This window comes from Plectrocnemia conspersa, unplaced genomic scaffold, assembly GCF_051122295.1.
Source record: "Plectrocnemia conspersa isolate PC_06_02 unplaced genomic scaffold, ASM5112229v1 ptg000012l, whole genome shotgun sequence".
Taxonomy (NCBI): Eukaryota; Metazoa; Arthropoda; class Insecta; order Trichoptera; family Polycentropodidae; genus Plectrocnemia; species Plectrocnemia conspersa.
In genome coordinates, this window is record NW_028277176.1 from 26,623,692 (window position 1) to 26,644,751 (window position 21,060).

Genomic DNA, 21,060 nt, shown 5'->3' on the forward strand with positions numbered 1-21,060 from the left:
ATCATACTGTTAAGTGGACTTTGAGCATCCGACAGCTCACTCAAGTTATCCGTTATAATAAACGTGACAGCGTATCGCATTAACGTCACTTGGCTTTGTGCATCGGAACAATGGGGGTTTATCAAATACGCTTGCCTTCAGTAATAAATTTTAGTGAGCTATTTAACGCCACTGTGATGCCTCAGGACCGTTACATTGGATATATCCATTAGCGAATCGGACAAGTCTGCACACTCTGTGGGATTAGCGGCAATTGAATAAACACACAGCCGGCAAAAGAGATTTCCACTCGCCTGACATTTGATAATCCCGGATTGGTCCTTTCCGGGATTAGGCCACTTGAAGCGATATGAGCATTCACTGTGACAAAGATTAGTACCTCTGCTATTTTGCACGTTTGTAAATCGTGTAATATAAATTGGAGAAGTAGGGTCTTTAATTATTTCTAAATATGTCACAAGCTCTTAAGCAGGCTTTGGTGCTAAATGAGTTGTTAACAGTTTTAACATTTAATCTAGCTTCTGATATATAATATCTATATTTATTTTGTAAACATATGTACATATGTGAAAGATGATAATGCGTAAAAAATATGGTGGTACACGCGTTTATTTAAATAATTACAAAGCTATTTATAAATTATTTTTAAAGAACATTAGTTTTAAAATTACCCGTACATTAATTAATATTATAAAAATGGCGAAACTATATTTCTGTCTAAATAAAGTGATACAGTATGGCAGTGACTTATGTATATACCCTACAGAATTAGTGAAAAATCTAACGTTCCTCCTATAATCCTCGATCTTTTGAGCAATGTCGTCGATTCGGGGCGGAACCAGATTTTTTGTTATTGACTAGTGAGTATTTTAATAGATTTTTGAGATTGCTGCTAAGTGGTTTACAGCCAGATATACGCTAAAAAATCTGGTAACAGTTTATATTATACATAAATCTTGTTTGTGAGTAGTTGCCGTTCTTTTAGTTATTGGGTCTTGCTGTTTGGTATATAGAGGATGTTTCTTTTTTAGAGATTTGTTTTTCGAATTGTCGACTTTTTTTCCAGCGATAGCCAATTTATGCTCAGTTTAGTTTGCCATTTCACCTTGAATAGACTTATGCCAGAACAACGCTTGCGAATTGTGCAAATCTATTTCAAAAATCGTAATTCAGTTCGCGAAACTTACCGTGCGCTACGTCCATTTTACGGTCAACATAAACGTTTATCCGAGCAAATAATTCGAATAACCATGGATCGTTTCCGCACCACGCATCCTCTAATTGATAATACGCATCCGTAGAGACGTCGTACAGTGCGCACCGAAGAAGTTGTTTCTGCTGTGGAGCGTAGTATTGAGGAGGACCCGAATGATTCAATTCACCACCATGCACAGTAATTGGAGCTGTGTCCATCCACTTTACGGAAGATTTTGCGGAAAGATCTTGGTTTATGAGCTTATAAGCTTCAGCTCGTTTAAGAATTGAAGCCGCTTGAACGTTCGTTGAGATTGCTCTTGATCCTCATTTTCACTACAAAATTTTGTTTCGCGATGAGTAATGGCAACAAGCAAAATTGCCGCATTTGGTGTGATAAAAATCCACAAGCCATTATTGAGACGCCGTTACATTCACAAATATTCACTGTTTGGTGTGCTTTATGGGCTTGTGGAATCATTTCTTCAAAAATGATGCAGGCCAGAACGTTACAGTCAATGGAAAGAGCTAAAGATCCAGGATTACTGACTTTTTTGTTCCCCAATTGAATGGCGTTAATGTATAAGAGTTTTGGTTTCAACATGCCACACAGCGCGCGCAACAATTATTTTATTGAAGGAAACTTTCCATGAGCTTATAATTTCGCGTAATGAACCTGTAAATTGGCCTCAAAGATCGTGTGATTTAACAACTTTTGATTATTTTCTGTTGAGTCACTAGTCTACACCGATAAACCAGAGACTATGGACGACTTCGAAGCCAACATTCGCCGCGTTATTTCTGATATACAGCCCCAGCTTCTCGAAAAAGTGATCGAAAATTAGACTTACAGATTGTGCTTTATTTGAGGCAGCCGTGGCTGATCATATTTAAACACTAATAGCATAAAATTATCTTTCCAATCAAGGCAATATCATGATTTTTATGTGTTTTATTTCATTTTAAAGTTCTATACCTCTAAAAAAACACCCTATACTTGTCGAGTATTTAGGAAAGATTGTTTATAGTGATTGCCGTTTGTAGTTTTTTTTGCCAAATGTCACTTATTTTATTCAGAAATTTTGCAGAAGTTTGGATAAATAACAGACGTGGATAATTGAATACACCTCTCAAATTTGAAACCCTATTAGGGCCATCGTTTACCAAGGGTGCTAAATAATAATGGCATTTGATCAGGGACGTTATTTTAGCCAGAAAAATGTATGTAATTTAATTAAATACTATTAATCTTAATTAAATCAAAATTTCAGTTTATCATTAAAAAAAATCTAAAAAAAACAGTCTTGAATCTATCCCGAAAATAAGTTTTAAAATATCTTATTTTAGTGAAATTATATTGGAATACATTTTCCGATACGATTTCTACTACCTATAGCACCGACTTCGACAAAGTGGAACTAAGCCGAATCGAGCAATAAGACTCCGAAAAAGTAGAGGATTTTCACTTTAATCTTATGATCAAGTCCAGCTAAAGCAGTCACCTTAATTCCAAAGAGTTCCACCCGATTTTTATATGGTTTAGATACTTCGTAACGTAGTATTACGTCAATAGCAGACAGTATGTATTAAAATTTACTCTACATGAATTGTATACTATATTTTAAGACTGTTTTAAAAATAATTTAATTATAAACTTTGTGCTAATTAGTTAATTATAATATGTTGAGAATTAGAATTTCGTCTAAGATTTGATTAGAAAAAATCGATCACATTGAACTTATAAATATTTTTAGAATCAGAAAGACTAGTTGAACTAAAGTAATCAAATTTTTAAAATAATTTTTAACGCTTAAGATATACGATAGGAACATTTATACTCAATGCCATCGATATAGCATGTAAAGTTAATACTACAATGTTATGATTTAAGGACTATTGTTAATTATCACAATTTTTCAGTGACGCAAATACATCACACAATAGACGTGTACCTTATAAATTTTCAATTTGCACTAAAATCTCCCGACATAAATTAGCCGGGTAATCTGCGGGGGCCGTGGTGGGTTCATTATGAAATTTCGAAAAGCGGGTCCGATATTTACTACACTTTTGTTCTTTCCGACAATACATAATTCACTCTAAATGTGTTTTCGGGGTAGGTTATTAATGGAGTGTAAATTCGACCATGACCGGGGACAAGGCGAAGAAGGAGTTTGAATAAAACACAATTCGACCGCGACAACAAACCGGCGACGAATGGCGAAAATTCGGTTCGTGTACCTTTTTCTCGATTTTCTTTCTCTTTGTCTCGCCGTGTTTCGTACAATTGAGCTGCGCCTCGCTAATTTGCCGCCCGGGGCGTCTGCATTTTTATTTATTTTTTAATTCTACTATTTGGCAAAGAAAAAACAATAATTAAAAAAGTTTGCTAATTGAAAAAATAACTGCTAGAAAGTTTAACGGTAAATTATTAGTAAATGCTTGAATTTCTTTATCGCAATGCAGTAAATCGATATACGAGCTTTAATTAAAAAGTGTCCTACCTTATTTTTTGTAACACCGAATTGATGGGGACCTTCTAATGCGCATGTGTGATTTTTTTGCAAAACCGCGATAATCGGATTAGTATACCACGTTCTTTACATTTTACTCAAGTCAATACGATAAAATTTAATTAAAATTTGCTTAGCACATAAAACTACATTTTTAAAACTTTGTATACAGGAAAAGATAATCTTTGTTTCGTGACTTTAATATGTTAAAGGCTGGAGACGAGAACGAAACTTTTTTTGTATAGCGATGATATGTTCATTTATCGTTAAAATTATTTATTATTTAGATCAGAAATTTACTGAACCTATGTTAAAAGTAGGGATTCTGTGTCGAGACAACCCGGTAATTCAAAGATTTTTTGTTGTCCCGAATCCCGGGGATTTAAAAAAATAACACGGGACTCGAGACATTCCGATTCAAATTTTATTTAAAATATCCTACATTTATTTTTTATTACGAGTTTACGAAATAGAAGGAATTTCATAGTGAAAACAATATTTTCAATTTAAGACTACGTATTAGGAAGACGTGCTTCTTTTAAAATCCAAAGAATTGTTGAGAACCGTTTGGACTCACTTTAATCAAATTTAGCTTGACTAGAATTTAAAACATATTTATTTTAATATGTATCATATATTCTCAATCTATTTTTAACGTATTTAAAAGTATCTGTTTTGGTTGCGACCAAAATTAAAGGACAGTTTATAACGTCTTTAATCAATGGAAGAAATACATAAAAGCTTATTGTTCATACCCTCATTCAACACAAAAAAAGAATAAACCAATACTTGCGTGGAAAATATGTACGCAAATTTTCGGCAAGTCACTGCCTTGGATCGAAATCCTTTAGAATTCCTCGCGTACACTTGTTACGCGATCACGGCACATCCTTTCACGGTGGGATTGCTTTACGGCGAGATTTAATGCTCGCGAGGATTTCGGCTCGTCCTTGAACTTTTCCATTTTGTAACGCATCATCCATTTTCATTCAAGTGAAAGGCCACTCGAGCTGCCATTAATGCTAATATATTAGCGTATTAAAGGATGACGATGAATATTCTCGAGAAGGACGACTCATAATAGCGGGAGATTTTTGTGAAGCTCGTGGTCTATGTTTAGAAAATGTAAAATATCTATCTTGAATAAAGTTAACGGTTTCGGTACAAGGACGACGGCCGCCGATAATACAAATTGCCCCAAAGATGGGCATTAGAAAGGTGCCGTGTGCGGTGTGACCTATATATGTTAGCACACCCCTGATGCTGTAAAGTAGAGTTTTGGAATATCTGGAATTCAGCTAGAGCAGAGAGATAAATAATATTCAAAATGGAAAAGCAATTTCAAGATATTTTTATTTTTTGGGATTTTAATAATTTATTCTTGGATTTTATATTTTGAGAATGACGGTGAAAAATTTTTGAAAGTAATTACTTTAAATTAAATAGTATATTAAACATATAGTTTTATAAAACTATCACTACAATACAACTTAGACTTATATACGAAATCAATAGATATGAAATGTATAGATAGAGAATCTCAGCAAAAAATATATGCGGTTTACTTATGGAATTATTTAATATTTCAATTTAAAGTTTTTATATACAACATCTCTATTAAACTTATTAAAGGCTTCACGATAAATAATAACATATTTAGAACTCTTTGTCTGAAAATACTGTTAGAAAAATTTCAACACGTTTCGTCTCACAGATTTTGCGACACTTAGACACATGCGCGTCACGATATTTTTAGACTACCTATACATAGTAGATGGGATGTTGGCACTTAAGCCTCGAGAGAACTGAAGACGTGACCTCAAGGGTCCACCACAAAGCTTGTTTGTTCTCCTCATCTTGGAAAGACGCCCTTCGCTACACAGACTCATTGTCGGGCACGGGACGTATCGTTTTATCGTTGTACATTTATTTTTGAGCCCTTTTGTCGCTGCGAGGCTTTTGTGTCGTACGTCATTAACTTTATCGAAACCCTAATGAGCGATTTTTGTTTACAGGCCTCAAAACTATCATCAATGCGCTGCTCCACTCTTTCAAACAGCTGGCGGAGGTCATGACGCTCACCATCTTTTGCCTCATGGTTTTCGCCCTTTTTGCTCTTCAAGTCTACATGGGTGAACTCAGAAACAAGTGCGTGCTGAATATGAATGTCAACATGCTGGTGTACGATGACAACGATACCATGTCCAATATTACCGGGCTTTGGAAAGAGTAAGTAATTTTTTTATAAAAATATTTTTAAGCAATTTTATTTATTTTAAATACAAAATATATAAATTTACCGAGCAACAATATTTCTGGTAAAATTAAATTAAATTTTTCTCTCAACGTTTCGCTAAAAATCTCATTCGGCATTTTCATGAGAATAACTTTAGTGCACTATTTTATTATTTCACAAAATGAATTCAATCTACGCGTTTCAAAAAAAAAAATTTTTACAAGAAAAGACATTACCTTGACCATGACCTTAATGTTAGTTGTGAACGATTTATAATTGTTATGAGGTTTAACTATTATTTGTGTAGAACAATTAAGATGTTAACACACATATATACTGTTGCTATATATTATTATTTTATTTATTTTTTAACCCATATTTTTTTTATTATTTACGTTTTGTTGCGTTCAGCTAGTTTTCCTCGACGTTTCGCCAAAAATGTTTTTCGGCATTTTTATGAGAATAGCTTGCACTGTTTTATCTTTACACAAAATCAATATAATTGAACTTTCAAAAAAAAATTGTTTTTTTATATATTTTTTTTAACATAAATAAATTTTTGTAATATTGAACCACAAAAAATTCCAAGCGAATTTTAATGAAGGTTGATATATGTTGTTATTATGTTGTGTTACGCTTAAAAAAAAATTATTTTCTTTTTTTTTTACAAATCTGACTTAACTTGACATGTTTCCCCAATGCGTCATAATGACCATTATACAAAAAAATAATAATAAATAATAAAATAGTATTATTCGCCGAAAATATTTTTGTTTTTGGTGAGCTCGTTGATAAATTAGATAGTTTGTGTAAAAAATGCGTTCTCAAGCGCTGACTTTCGCAGCATTAACAGTTGTCAGCACCGCCCCTTAGTAATTTGAAGTAATTGTATCACAGCGCTCATATTAAAAAGGCACTAGGATACAATACGTATGAGCGAAACGCTACGAACTAGCGTATCGTACAGAACGTGAATTGACAATAAATTATTTAAGTAACACGCGCTCCGCATAACGAAGCCGAGCATCTTTGCATTGCAAACTTTTGGCGATTTGTATACAAAATCTCCATCCCTGCTCGAAAGTCACTTCTAAGTCATTAACGTAGTTATTTCTATTTAAAGAATCTTTATCTAAGCCTAAAATCTGACGGGCAAAGGGATCTGTAAAATGTGATTTACGTGACATGAATTACAACACATACATTTCTCTACATAATATCACGTTTCGGTAAAGCTAGGTTATGTTATGCTAGCTTATGTTGGGTTACTTTTATTTAATTAGTGTATGATTATTACATTGTTATTTAACATTAATAGTGAATTTTTAAATATTTTTATTTAATAAAACAAATACTATTTCTTAGTTATATTATTTTTTATTTTTTTCTATATTAAACCGGGTTTTAAATAGATAAAAGTACTATACGTATTTCATTATTTTTGTCTAAATTTAAAAATAGAGATAGGTCTTTGTCACTATTTTTATCTTATTTCTTTGTCCATATCACTGTCTGTTTCTATATTGATTGAAAATTGATTGAAAATTTTAACAACATACAGGTTTCTTAACATTCCATGAAACATGCGCCTATAAATAACCGAGCACACAATATTTATTATATACAAGTTACAGCTACCCATCTTGTGAACATAGTTTAAATTTCCCCATTTACTATGCCATAACAAGAACTCCCTCCGACGCTAAACTATCGCCTAACAAATTGTCTTCGTCTACTACTCGGCAAACAATTTTAGTGCGCAAACAACCCAAGATGGCAAAATTTAAAAATTTTAACCACCAAACCTTCCCGCAATTTTATCACCGCCGTAAAGTTAAACGAGCAAACTATCAATTTTCTTTTACGACTATTATTGATCTTTGAGCAATTTTTATTTTATTTTTAAATTGTGTATGTACACAGTACATTTATACATTCTGAATATATACAACGTATGAAATATGTGTGGGTGTTCTAGGTGTATCCACCTGAGATTAACTGCACAGTATTGCTCGCGCGCATGACTATGCCGCTGCTGCAGTATATGTATTATCGCTGGTACTAAAATACATTCACCACAATTTTGTTTGCGTCACTGTGGAGCGAAAGCTTACCAAAATGCGCCGAGGTGTTAAAGTTTAACTTACCAACATCTATGAGTAATTTAAACGACCCAATTCCACGCTAGAGTTAATTAATCTAAATTGAGCGTTTTGCTTTGATAGTATAATGGTGAGCTCACTAAAAATACACGGATATTATAAGCAGAAAATTAGCTTATATTGCAAAACATTTATTATAAATCAGTTCTGCAGAAAGTCAGTATCCACATCAATAAAGCTACTCAACGCCGGCTATATTCGCCATATGTCATCCCGCTCTGTTCTGAAGATATAAATAACCTCGTATGTGTCTGAAAATAAACTTGCAGAATAAATCCGCACTATGGGCAAGTCAAGACAGAAACATGAGCCGAGCAAAGAGTCGCGCAAGAAACACTTTTCCACGAGGATTTATGGGGCGCAGCTTTTCTTGCGATATATTTTAAATCGTGGTGTTATTTTGTAGTGAAAATATAAAAACAAACAATGTGGACGTGCTAAAATTATAGCGAAAGGTTTTATACAACCCTTCTTTAGTATATTTGTGATATATAATCAAATATCGAGTTCCCTGTTATTATAATCAAGCTATTTGAACGTGATTGCAAAGACATATTATTTGTTCTTGAAAGACGTTCCTTTAATATACGTATTTACACGGTTTCTTGATTTTATGTATATGTACTTACAAAATAACTTATTAATAATTAACTTAATAAACAAAAAATGTTCATGCACTCGATTTTAGAATCATGCTTTAATTCTGTTTCAATAGTCTATATATTTTACTATAAATATTTTTCAAAATTTGTATTGCGTCTTATTTGATGTTAATAATACGTCTTATGAATAAATTCAATGTTTAGATCTTATCTTTCTTCTAATTAAAAAATATATATAAGGCCTAATTTTTATTACCTAATTTTTTTAAGTATTCCCTACACATAATATGTATTAAAACGTTATTTATTTTTGATAAATCTAATTTATCGGCTATAAAATTATATACATATAATTAAATTTTTAAAGTCACTTCACGAATATCCCAACTTGAGTTTTTTTATTTTAGGAAATTATATTATCGTTCAGTTACCAATTTCATGCTCATGTATTTGTATTAGTTTTCATTTTATTTTTTATAAGCATTAATTTATTTTGTTAAAATAATTATTTATTTATAATTTTTTTTTGTAGAAAATCAAAATCGGTTCTTGGAAATACTGAGATTTATGATCCATTGATTTTTTTTTTAAAGTCAATTTTTGTATAAATCCTAATAAATATAAAAGAAACACTAGTTTTAAGACATTTATTTTTTCGTGTGTATTTTATGTCAAATATAGCAAAAAAGTTAAAGTTAAACTTTTTCTTTTACAATCTGTCTATACATAAACAATTTTTTATTATGATGTAAAGAAAATACCCCATTGGATGCCTCTCATTATTTATTATTATAATATAATACTAATTTATTTATTTATACTTATTTACTATTTTATTTATTTAACGATTAAACTTATAAGTATGTTTTAAAGCTTTATCTACAGAGGCTCAAATAATATGTGACGCTTTTACGGTTAAAATGGTTAGTAACACAAATTATTCAAAAGATCAACAATAAGTTTTATATTAGTATATTTTATTTTACTTAAACTAAAGCTCATTTTTAATGTCAGAATAGCGCAGCCCATAAGATCCCAGAGGTCGCGGGTTCTAGCCACGCGGGTTGACTCCAGCTTCAAAATGACATCTATTGATTATAAATTATAATACACTTATTAATTTATTATTTAGATGTCACTTATTTCCAGACTGAAAATTTTAGTTGTTAATATTTTCCTGTCGGTATTCATTATGACTGATTGACTTACCTAGTTGATACAGATTTACCCCATTCTAACGCATTGGTCTTGGTGTTATAAAAACCTTAATATACCTTTACAACTATCTGTTTTCATAAACTACATAAATATTATTCGCACATGTCGATTTTGCTAATTTTAAAATGTTTGTATTTTTAAAAGTACTATACTAGTCTTAGAACAGCGTTTAAGTATAGTAAAATATGCTAATCGGCTTATTGTCAAGTATTAATGGCATATCTGGACTTTGGACTAAATTTCTAAACAAAATTTTTTAAATCTATTATTTTACTTAAGAGTAGTTTTACAAAATTACAATTTTTGTGAAAAATTACATTTGAATGTGTCTTTTAATTTTTTATCAATATGTTTTACTAATAATTTACAACCATATATTTTAACTTAGATGGTATCAGCTTTTTATTTTATTTAAAAACTTGATAGGTTAACATAAATATTCGTTAAACAAGTTTTTATTTTTAAACTTAATCATATCTTTATTACTTCTTTCTTGTTTTAAATTAAACTATTGCCATATTTCACTGACTTAATTAAAATATTAATTGTAGTAAAATATTTTTAATGGTTTACTATACTAAAACCATTGATAATATGCTTAATTTCCTCTCTTGCAACTTCGCCACAAGTATAAAATTTATATTCTGGTACAGCTTTATTTATTGCTTTGCCACTAAAAATTTTTAAAAAAAATTTTAAGCGTAGCAAATATTTGCAAGAAAACTAAACTTTTTTCTGTACCTTAAAAGTCAAAAAAACAATTTTACAATATATCTCGACAAATTCGTTTTTCAAATCATTATCAATTTTTTTATTTTAAGAACATGATTTATTTTATACTATATTATTTTTTAGCTAGTAAAAAGCTAAGATATAAATTGAGCTCATTATAAAGCATAAAGATATATTGTACTGAAATAAAATCGAGGAAACAACAAAAATGCATGTCTATTCGTACAAAAGATTTTTTGTCCAGTGGGTTTGCAATTTTGCGACAAATACATTTTTCAAAGCCTCATCAATTGTTCAGTTTTGCGAACATGATTAATTTTATGTATTATTTTTTTATTTGCTAATAAAAATCTAAGATATAAATAGAGTTCTTATGAACCATAATAATTTTTTTCTGAAATAAAATTGATGATACAATAAAGATGCATTTTTATTCGTCCAAATGATTTTTTTATCCAGTGGGTGTGCAGTTTGGCGACAAATACATTTTTTAAAACCTCATAAATTGCTCAGTTTTGCGAACATGATTAATTTTATTTTACTGATGTTTATTCGTAGGCCCTTTTTATATTTATATTTTTAATTTAGGCGTCAACGGTCTTAGAAAATATAGCCGTGTCATCAGCATAATGAATATTATTAATTGTCTCCCCGCTGATTTTTATTTATTTTTGTTCCTCTAGTGCTTCTTTGAATATAGTTTTGGAATATAAATAAAAAATAATAGGAGATAGAACATATTCTTATCTGACAATACATAGTGTTTTCATCTTTCTAATAATCAACTATCTTTCAATCTGTTATATTCAAATAACAGATAAATATACTGCGGGATGATATGCATTTTCAATAACAAAGGGAACGTGTTATTGAAAATTTTATAAATATATGGATATATGGATAGAGAAAGACAGATTTTAGTATAATGACTGTCTTTCGAGTTCGACAAGCATCGATAACACATCTACTACTTTTATTTACTAGTTATAATTTATAAGAACAGTATGTTATTGATAATATTAATTATTATATTTAATTACAGGTGGATCAGTGACAAGAGAAACTGGATATACAACGAAGGCGGCGACCCAGTTATATGCGGAAATCTAACAGGTGCCAGACATTGTCCAGTCAACTATACCTGTCTGTGTATCGGTCCAAACCCCAACCACGGCTACACCAACTTCGATAACTTCCTCTGGTCGATGCTCACCACCTTCCAGTTGATCACGCTCGACTACTGGGAAAACGTCTACAACATGGTAAAAAAACTATTCTCATAAGTGTCCGAATTAGCATAGGCGCTCGATATTTTCCCAGTTATCGAAGGGCATAAATAGTCTGCTCGAGGGTCGGTATTAAAAGAGTCAGGTTAAAATTTAACGTTCATTTTTAAACGCTTCCCGGTTTCGAATCCGTAAAATACATGATTTACACGGCCGTTTTGGCCTATAAAAGCAGCCCTTTTCTACCTTCACAAATCAGATCGAGGCCCCGGCGGCAATAGAAAACCCCGACGTGCAAGCTAGCTCCATTGACGTGCGGGAAAAACTCTCACGCCCTTTTTTGGGTTGTAGTTTGTAGTAGTGGCGGGTTTAAAAACGCTTACGCAAAATATCGGCGATAAAACTAAATTACTGACTAATATACAAAAAATGGTTCAAACGAAGTAGGGTTACACAAGAAATCACTACCGCTAATATATTGTTTGCTGAACAAGCAAAGATACTAACTGGTTTAGTTTTTATTTCAATTTATTTAAAATTGTATTTATACGAAGGACTAATTTGTTCCTATATTTGTTAATAAATATTTGTAACAAAGTTTTATTTTTCTATGTTAAAATTAAAATAATACCTAATAATCGTACTTAATAGCTTTTATACGATTCATGCGATTTGCTATTCATGAATTCAACCGTGATTCAAACATATTTTTTCTCTCAATCTATTTATATCTAGCGCCTCATCTTTGTAAGGCAGAATCTCGTTTATCTTAAGTAAATAAATTGAAAATTATTACCCAGTTTTTTATTTACCGAAATAATGAAATGCAAAAGTTTTGAGCTTAATTTATTATTTTTAATACAAACGCATATAATACGTGCAAAGTTTCTACCGCAGTTGCGAGTTGACAGTTACAAATTTTCTTATCTGTCCGCGACAGATCCGCACAATATCTTAATTTTTTTCGTGAAATTAATTATGCTATTATTTTTTGCTTGTTTTAGGTGTTATCGTCGTGTGGACCAATGAGTGTTTCTTTTTTCACCGTAGTAGTATTCTTCGGTTCTTTTTATCTAATTAACCTAATGCTAGCCGTAGTGGCGTTGAGTTATGAAGAAGAATCGCAAATTACACAAGAGGTAAGTGTTTTTATTTTTACTTCAATAATAATAATTTGTTGGTTACTAGATATTATGAAGGATAAACTTAAAAATTAGCCACATTTTTTTTAAATTATACAAATATGACAATGATCCATAAAATTAAGCTCGCTTTAATTTATAATCTGATTTGCTATTGTATAACCGAAATATAAAATAATACATTAAAATATTTGTGGTGAAACATATTCTATATATTCATATTCAACATATTCTAATTGCCATAAATTTGTAAAAAAGATGTCACAACATAATATTTATATAGTGCTTGAATTAACACGCTATATACATATGACGCTTACCCTAACATATGTGACGTCATGAAATAGCTGCGGCTAAAGCGTTAGGCCTTCATATAGAAGGCGCCAAATAAGTCTAGACAATACCGTTCATGTATTGATGAATCGATTTCAAACGCAGTGTATACATGTCTTGTTTATAAAGAATCTGTTGACACAAATTGCTTATTTGGATTATAGGAGAGAAAAAAAGATCTGAACGAACACCGGGACGACTCAATATTCAGCTTCGATCCGGCCAATATCAGCGTGAAGATATTGGCCAAGAACCACCAAAAGAGGATCGACGCTCGCAAAGGTGTCTTGTTAGCTTCGTACACAAGAAAGAAGACGAGACGAAGAAAAAGGGGTAGGAGCAACGCCTTAGTGGGCGGCGGTGGCCTCCCGGAGCCACCCCCGCAGCCTCCGCCGAACCCACCCACTCAGCAGAAGAGCAGGTAACATATTTCACTCGGAATTCACCGGTGGGTATATTGCCCAACCTGTTGTTTTCTTCGTCTCATGAAAAATGGCGGTGCCGCGAAATTAACACTGGCCGCAAACAAACCGGTCGATAACAAGCAAGATACTTCTAGTAAACATTTAGGGACTATGATTTGTCACGTTTAAAACACATTTAATAAACTTAATAAAAGTTCAAATGTTTAATCATTGATAAAAATACCTTTAGAGACAATACTACGTCATCAGCTGCGCCTCCTAATAATACCCGTACATATATAATGTAAAGTTTCGCAGCTGGAAGTTTCCTTTAAGATTGCAACTATAGTATTATTATGAAAGTTTCAGTTTTATCAGTTTTGCAGCTACTCATGAAACTTTATGATGCCTTGCACCAAACATAGCTTTTAAAAATATATATGCTGTCCGGTAGCAAATATCAATTACCCAACTGCTCGTGGAGCGCATGAAGACTTCTCTGGGACCACGTCTTTGACATGCCTTAGAATTACAGAACGTTGCTCATATCTACTGGGAATCGTATATTGCCTTATACTGTATATTTTCAATTACCGTTAAAGGTCCCTTATTTATTCTAGTGGAAAGAAAATCTGTCTCACTGCTAAGCGAATGCGTATCAATATCAATGATCCCTAAAAATCTTCGAACTGCTAATTAAATTTAAATTTCAATTGATACTTAAAATCTATAGAAAGATTTTTTTATTTATTAATAACTTAAAGCACATTCTAATTAAAAACATAATTTGCATTATATTATACTTAGTAGTAAGAAAATTCTAGAAATTGTATATCAATTTTTTTTACTCTTTTATTTTTAGATAGGTTTAGATAATTATATTTTTTTATTTTAATCGCTATAAATATTCGTTTTATTATTTTATCATTATTATTATTTTAATAAAAAATGTTTGCATTAGTTTAAGAGGATAGAAATTTATTTTTATAGTATATAATTAATTTGTAAATTTAATGATTTTCTCGAGTTTTCTCAAATCGAATAAAATAGATTATTTATAATAATATGTGGCTTGAAAAATTAGGATCACGTTTTAATTATAATCTTAGCTTACACTGCGCAGTGTAGTGAGAAAATCATATATTTCTTATAACGAATTTGTTTACCATATCCATTTATATTTCTAGATAGATTTATATAAATTATAAAGCCGCTACAAAAAATATTTTTTCTATTTAAAATGTTTTTTTCGTTTTTATATTATTATTTTTATATTTCAGGTCAATACACAGTTATGTTATATAATTTAAATAAATGCTAAATTATATTTACTTTTAAATTGTTGTTTATAGTTGTAAATCGCTGCTTTATCTTGGAAGCGAAAGAAAAAATCATATGATATATTTTCTTTAAAAAAACTCAAATATACAATAGAAAGTGAAAATTTTAACTTTTTCATTAATCCTAAAACTCTATAGTAAGGTTTCATGTTTGTATCTTTCTTTTGCTATTTTGCTTTTAAAATTAATCTTGTAAAGCAACTCTTATATGTATGATTAATAGTAACTTTTATTATTGTCGGTAATGCAACTTTGATATATGATATATATATATATATATATATATATATGTTTAATTTGAACAATCCGAAAACAACAGATTAATAAAGTTGTCTGCCTTCCATAAAATAGGACGATAGGCACCCCAAAAAAACAACGCCCAATTTGTGTTTCGATCTCGCCCTTTGTTTTCTTCATCTCGTGAAAAATGCTCAGCGGAATTAATCCGGCGCAAACAAATAAAATGCTATCTGGTAAAATTGTGTTTGTTTCCCAGGTCGGTGACGCCCAGCCCAAGTCCCTCGCCTCGTCATAGCACTTGCTCTCCTAAGGGTAGAGCTCCCCCACCGCCGCCGAGGACTCTTCAATTGCAACAGGGTAAATTGCATCCGGGAAACGCACTAGGTGAGCCTCTTGATTAATTCAACCGTTACAAATGATCTTGAATTATTGTGTTATGAGTCCGTCGTTGAAACGGGCGTTTCATTGACTATAGAATATTAGAAACATAATCCAAATATATGTTTTAAATAATAACTGAAATGTACTGTTGTATTTACAGTGCCTCCGTATAGAGGTCAACTTGGCGCCGGAAGTCGACAAGCGAGTGGTTCTGATAACAATCGAGAATCTTCGCTTGATGACTCAGGTGTCGTGGACGATCACGAAGAACCTGACCAGCCGTCGGAGGATCAACAGCAAGCACACAGCTTGGTTCAGGTATGACGTTGTCAACTGTTACGAATGAATCCTGTATAATCATGGGTTGTTAATATGGGATCCACATACCACTTGAGGTGTTGATTATTTTTATTTTTTATTTGCTTCTGGACAATTGGTTATAAGTATTTTCGGGTTTTTAATATAAAAATTACCACCGTTGTGACATATTTTATGCGAAATATACATTAAAAATATTTTAAATATCTACTTATAATATTTTCCTAATTTCTTTGCTGCTTAGTGCTGCCATATAGTGAAATTATTTACTGCACGTAACATTTTTTTATAATAAAGTTGTTTTATTGTTTGTGTTTGTTATATCAAATTTCATCTGAAAATGCTGTCACTTAATACATATGATAGGCGACTAATAAATAATTTTAAAATACTATTATTTATTTTACTTTTTCCCGATATTCATTTTTCGAACAATCTAATTTTTTTTAAATTAATATATCAAAATAAACATATCACAAAACTGCCTTCCATTTTTAGAAAAAATAATTTTAACAATATAAAAAGCTACTTTTGAAAATATATACAATTATAAGTTAAAACAATTTAAAAAAACCTAAAACTATCGAAAAAACAGGAACGCAACGATCACAACAAAGGAAAAACTATTAATTTTTCATTGAATTTCTTAAAACTTTATTGCAAACACGTGTGATTAAAACTAAACTTATATAAATAAAAAAATTAGCAATTTCTAGCGATCCATGAGTTTTTTCACATGTGGCAACCAGGCGCGACGGTCAGATACATCCCTTTCGCTCGCTCGCGTGTTAAGTGACGAGAGTGAGTGAGATATTGGGCGTGCGTTAGATGCGTTCCGCACGCCCACTTCTTCTCACTCACTCTCGTCACTTAACACGCGAGCGAGTGAAAGGGAATATATCTCACCGTACGCGCCTGGTGGATTCACTGATACGCAAAGTTTGTATTCGAGCGTCATAACAAATATAAAAACCAATATTTAAAACCAAAATCTTATATTTTAAAATTTTACTTTTCTCAAGGGTTGGCAATATATTTTATTAAATTATTCTTTTCAATTTGCCCTTCATAAGTCACATAAATTGCTTAAAAAACGGTTAACGTCAGTAGACGTCCTTAGCACTGTGGAACATATTATGTTGACGTCAATTGACGTCTGTAGCATCGAAAGGGGTAAAATTGTGTGTGCATTAAAAAATATTTAGCATTAAATAAATATATATATTTATGTGTAAAATATGTACAAATATGTCAAATGATAAACAAATATTAATTAAAAATCAATTTAAATTCGAACACAGACTTAACACATTAAAAATTGCTTAAGACAAATGTTAGCAGACATCAAATATACAAAGAAATCAAAAGCACAGCCATCAAATATTAAAAATGTTCAATGGCTAGACCATTGAATGTGCAACTTTTGAAAAATGTGAAATAACATCCCTGATTATCAACCAGAAATTCTCGTGTTATCTTCTAAAGAAAATCTAAAAACAAACAGTTCAGAATCTATTCCGAAAATATTTTTTAAAATACGTCATTTCAGTGAAATCACATCAGAATATATTTTCACCGGTAGATATTTATTTTTACCAATCAAACTATAATTAATCTGGCAGGTTCTAGTAAAATTATACTTTTTCATGTGTAGTAAAGAAATTGTTTGGTCACAAGATCTCTTTGCCATTGTTGTATAAAATATATGTGTAGCTGAATTTTTGAAGCTTTTGATTTATCTTTTCGTTTATTTGTAAAAGTCGTTAGAATAAATTGTGCATGTGGTTGAAACCCCACAGTACAATATTTATTCGATCATCGGCTTTAAATATATATGTAAATCATGCATATTATTGTGCGATGTAATAAAAATATTTTCTTACTCTGTGTATTTTTGCCTTCAAAACTAATCTTGTAAACCAACTCATACCAATGTATATTTGTGATTTCTAGCTCCAGAGGGCTGAATCCACCCCAGTCACGGTGGCGCTGTCACCCAGATCGATGCGAGTGATCAAATGCAATGGCATACCCCAAGCTCGGAGAGTACGGCACGCTCATTCCACTTACACACTTCATCCCGATTACCTTTCCCAGATCGTCGTCTTGGGTAAGATTCCGAAAGCGGTACGGTTATGGTTGCACAATTGGAACACCATCGCACCAGACGTCTACCCCCACACACAGATGGAGAATTTATGATCTAATATAAATACACAGGACGACACACACACTTTGCACATTCAATTCAATTCCGAACACCTTACACCCCCAACAAGATTATCTAGATTAACAACGAAAGCAGATTTCGAGTTTAGAACTCGTGAATAAAGCTACCAATAATCGCAGCTTCACGAGCAACGTTATAAATATACTATAACACATTCTAGTATAAAAAGATTGCACTCGTAGATACGTTTAAACATATCTCGTTACAACTGAGAACTAGATGATTAAACCGGCGTGTAAATAAATAAATATGTGATACATATTAAAAAAAAACCTAATTTAAACTAATATTAAGTCGTAGTTTTAATATTTTATATAATTGAACTCTAAATAAAAAGTAGAAGCGTGCGTAATATACTTTTTATTGTATATATAATATATACACAATGTGAAATTTGTATATATTATATGTATGAAAAAAACTGTTTTATACTATTAGTAATTTCGATTTTTCTTTATTCTTTGTAATTAAATCTATTTTCCAAATGGACTTTCTTTCTCTTCTACGCGCTTGCTTAAGCTTCGCCATATCATATCATTCTATAAAGAAAACAATAAATAAAAGTCTATAAAGTTAAATTGACGATTTACTAATATTAAGCTAATTACTAGAATTAAGTTTAGAATAAAACAATTTAATATTATAATTCATATAAAAATCTAGACACGTCTGATGTTGATTTTTATTTTTAACTTTATTTACTTTTGTTCAAAGCTAATTTGGCCTGAATTTTATATTTGCCTATATTCAACGTCGGATTTGGATCACCCAAAGGAATTAGTTCGAAGTTGATATCAGGCAAACGGTAAAACCCTTTGCTTGAACCCAAATCAAGTTACTTTTTTACTCAGGTCCCTAAATCCCAAAAATAAATCAATTTAAACGTTGACGTATAAAATATATATTTAGAATGTACGTATGTATTATAAAGCAAAATATTAATACCTAATTGTAAGTTTAACTCTTATGAACTTTATTTGATCTATACCTGACATATTGTTTTACTTATTACTAACAATTTATTATTGAGTAGTTCCTAGTATACTTAGACAAATCATATAATATTATTTAAATAATATTTTTTATTCCTTCGTTAGCGGCTTACAAAATATTTATCCTATTTTAAGTGGTACCTGTTCAATTGGCAATGACCTTATCGTTTGTTGTCAAGTGGTAATGGAACGTAATTGTTACACAGTACTGCTTATTAACGCTGACAAAAAATAAACAAATCATTTCTTAGAAGATCCATAAAATACAAATCAATTACTTTTATGCGACCCTTTTAACGTGTCTTTCACGACTAATTGACTCGCAACTATTATAAGTGGTCCCGACAATCTAAATTAAAATTATGGGTCTTACTTTGTTGTGATGCACTTTTTTGAATACTTTCATTATATTTTTATTTTACTTAAAGAAAATGACAAAATTGTATTTTTTAGAATGAGGTTAAAATAGTTGCACAGAGCAACTTTTGCAATAGGGAAGTATTTTATAAAGTATTTGTTTAATCTTATGAATAGTTAGCCTTTCTTAAGTCAAAATATTGCTATTGGAATTTTCAGTGATAAAGAAATATTCTTTATTTTTATTTTACGAAAATATAAACGAAAGTCACTTAAATGTATTATTAAGGCGTTACTTTTATAAATATTTTTATTCATCACCCAAAATATGAGTTTTTTAACCAACGGTTTTTTTAATAAAAATTGCCAAAATTACTATAAAACAATTTCACATTGTTTAAAATTTTTGAATTTTTACCTAAAGCATATTCTTATAAATTTTAAGCTAAAAGTGTGAAATTTGCCTTACAATTTGTGAAATTATTAGTATACGTACTTGTCGCATAGTCTCGTTGGTTATCTTGTAGGTCGGGTTGAGCTCTGGGATTCAAATACCTGTTTGACGGCTAGTATGTAAAACTACGGAGCTCAAATCGATTCCGCTTGGTACAAATTAAGTCTGAATTGAAGTTGCTAGTTTAGGATAAAGCTCATGACTGGAGTGTCTGTCAAAAATGATTTTAGTACGGCCTTTGGGCCATTTGGGGATGTTTAACGATAATTCGGCGATTCGGGGCGGAACCAGACTCATTTTTATGATCTAATGAAGATCTTGTTTCACTAATTTTGAGAAATTTTGATTACAATTTAATTTAATTTATTAACGTGGTCATCTTATACAATATAAAATCTGGGTTTTATTGGCAATTGTTCAGTGTGGCGATATTTAGACACCAACCCAATTATTTTGTCATGTTTTTAATGATACGCAATATTGTTTGTATATCGCCGACGAGATAAAATGTCGTTTCTTGGATGATCCAAGAGACATAAATAAATGGTCCTTTGCGACTAATTTCGTCGCAGCGATTTCATGTGGTCCCGGCATATTTTTTAATACTTGTTACAAAAAATATGCCGATATTTGCCTTTTTAACTAAAAAAAACATAGTAAGCCGTTTTATTAAATATAATTAGGTGTATCGTGATTCAGTATAAAGATATATATTTTATTCTGTAAATTAAAAAAATAGGAACATTCGTGTAATGTATTTGTTATATGGATACCATTTATTCGGTTGTAGTAAAAATAATAGCGTCGTGACTAATTTAGGTAGTGATTCAAAATTTGCAGAAGCAGTTTATTGGTAGTGATCTGGATAGTACCCAAAATTGTAGATAATAAATATTACATTGAGGTTAAAAATTTAACCGGTCATCGTTAAAATATGCATAATTTTATTTAGTAACATTGATGAATATTTTAATAAATACGTACAT

At 31.1% G+C, this 21,060-nt stretch overlaps 1 protein-coding gene across 2 annotated transcripts in view; it reads left to right on the plus strand.

The window, feature by feature from the left end:
• The window catches only part of NaCP60E (Na channel protein 60E), a 301,694-nt gene that overhangs the window by 262,671 nt on the left and 17,963 nt on the right, over positions 1 to 21,060 (plus strand). For both annotated transcript variants that reach the window (XM_088199232.1, XM_088199233.1), the window contains 7 exons: positions 5,723 to 5,936; positions 11,700 to 11,919; positions 12,888 to 13,022; positions 13,523 to 13,779; positions 15,599 to 15,726; positions 15,884 to 16,041; positions 17,995 to 18,151. In XM_088199232.1, coding sequence (XP_088055358.1) covers positions 5,723 to 5,936; positions 11,700 to 11,919; positions 12,888 to 13,022; positions 13,523 to 13,779; positions 15,599 to 15,726; positions 15,884 to 16,041; positions 17,995 to 18,151 — 1,269 coding nt within the window. The remainder of the gene's footprint in view (positions 1 to 5,722; positions 5,937 to 11,699; positions 11,920 to 12,887; positions 13,023 to 13,522; positions 13,780 to 15,598; positions 15,727 to 15,883; positions 16,042 to 17,994; positions 18,152 to 21,060) is intronic.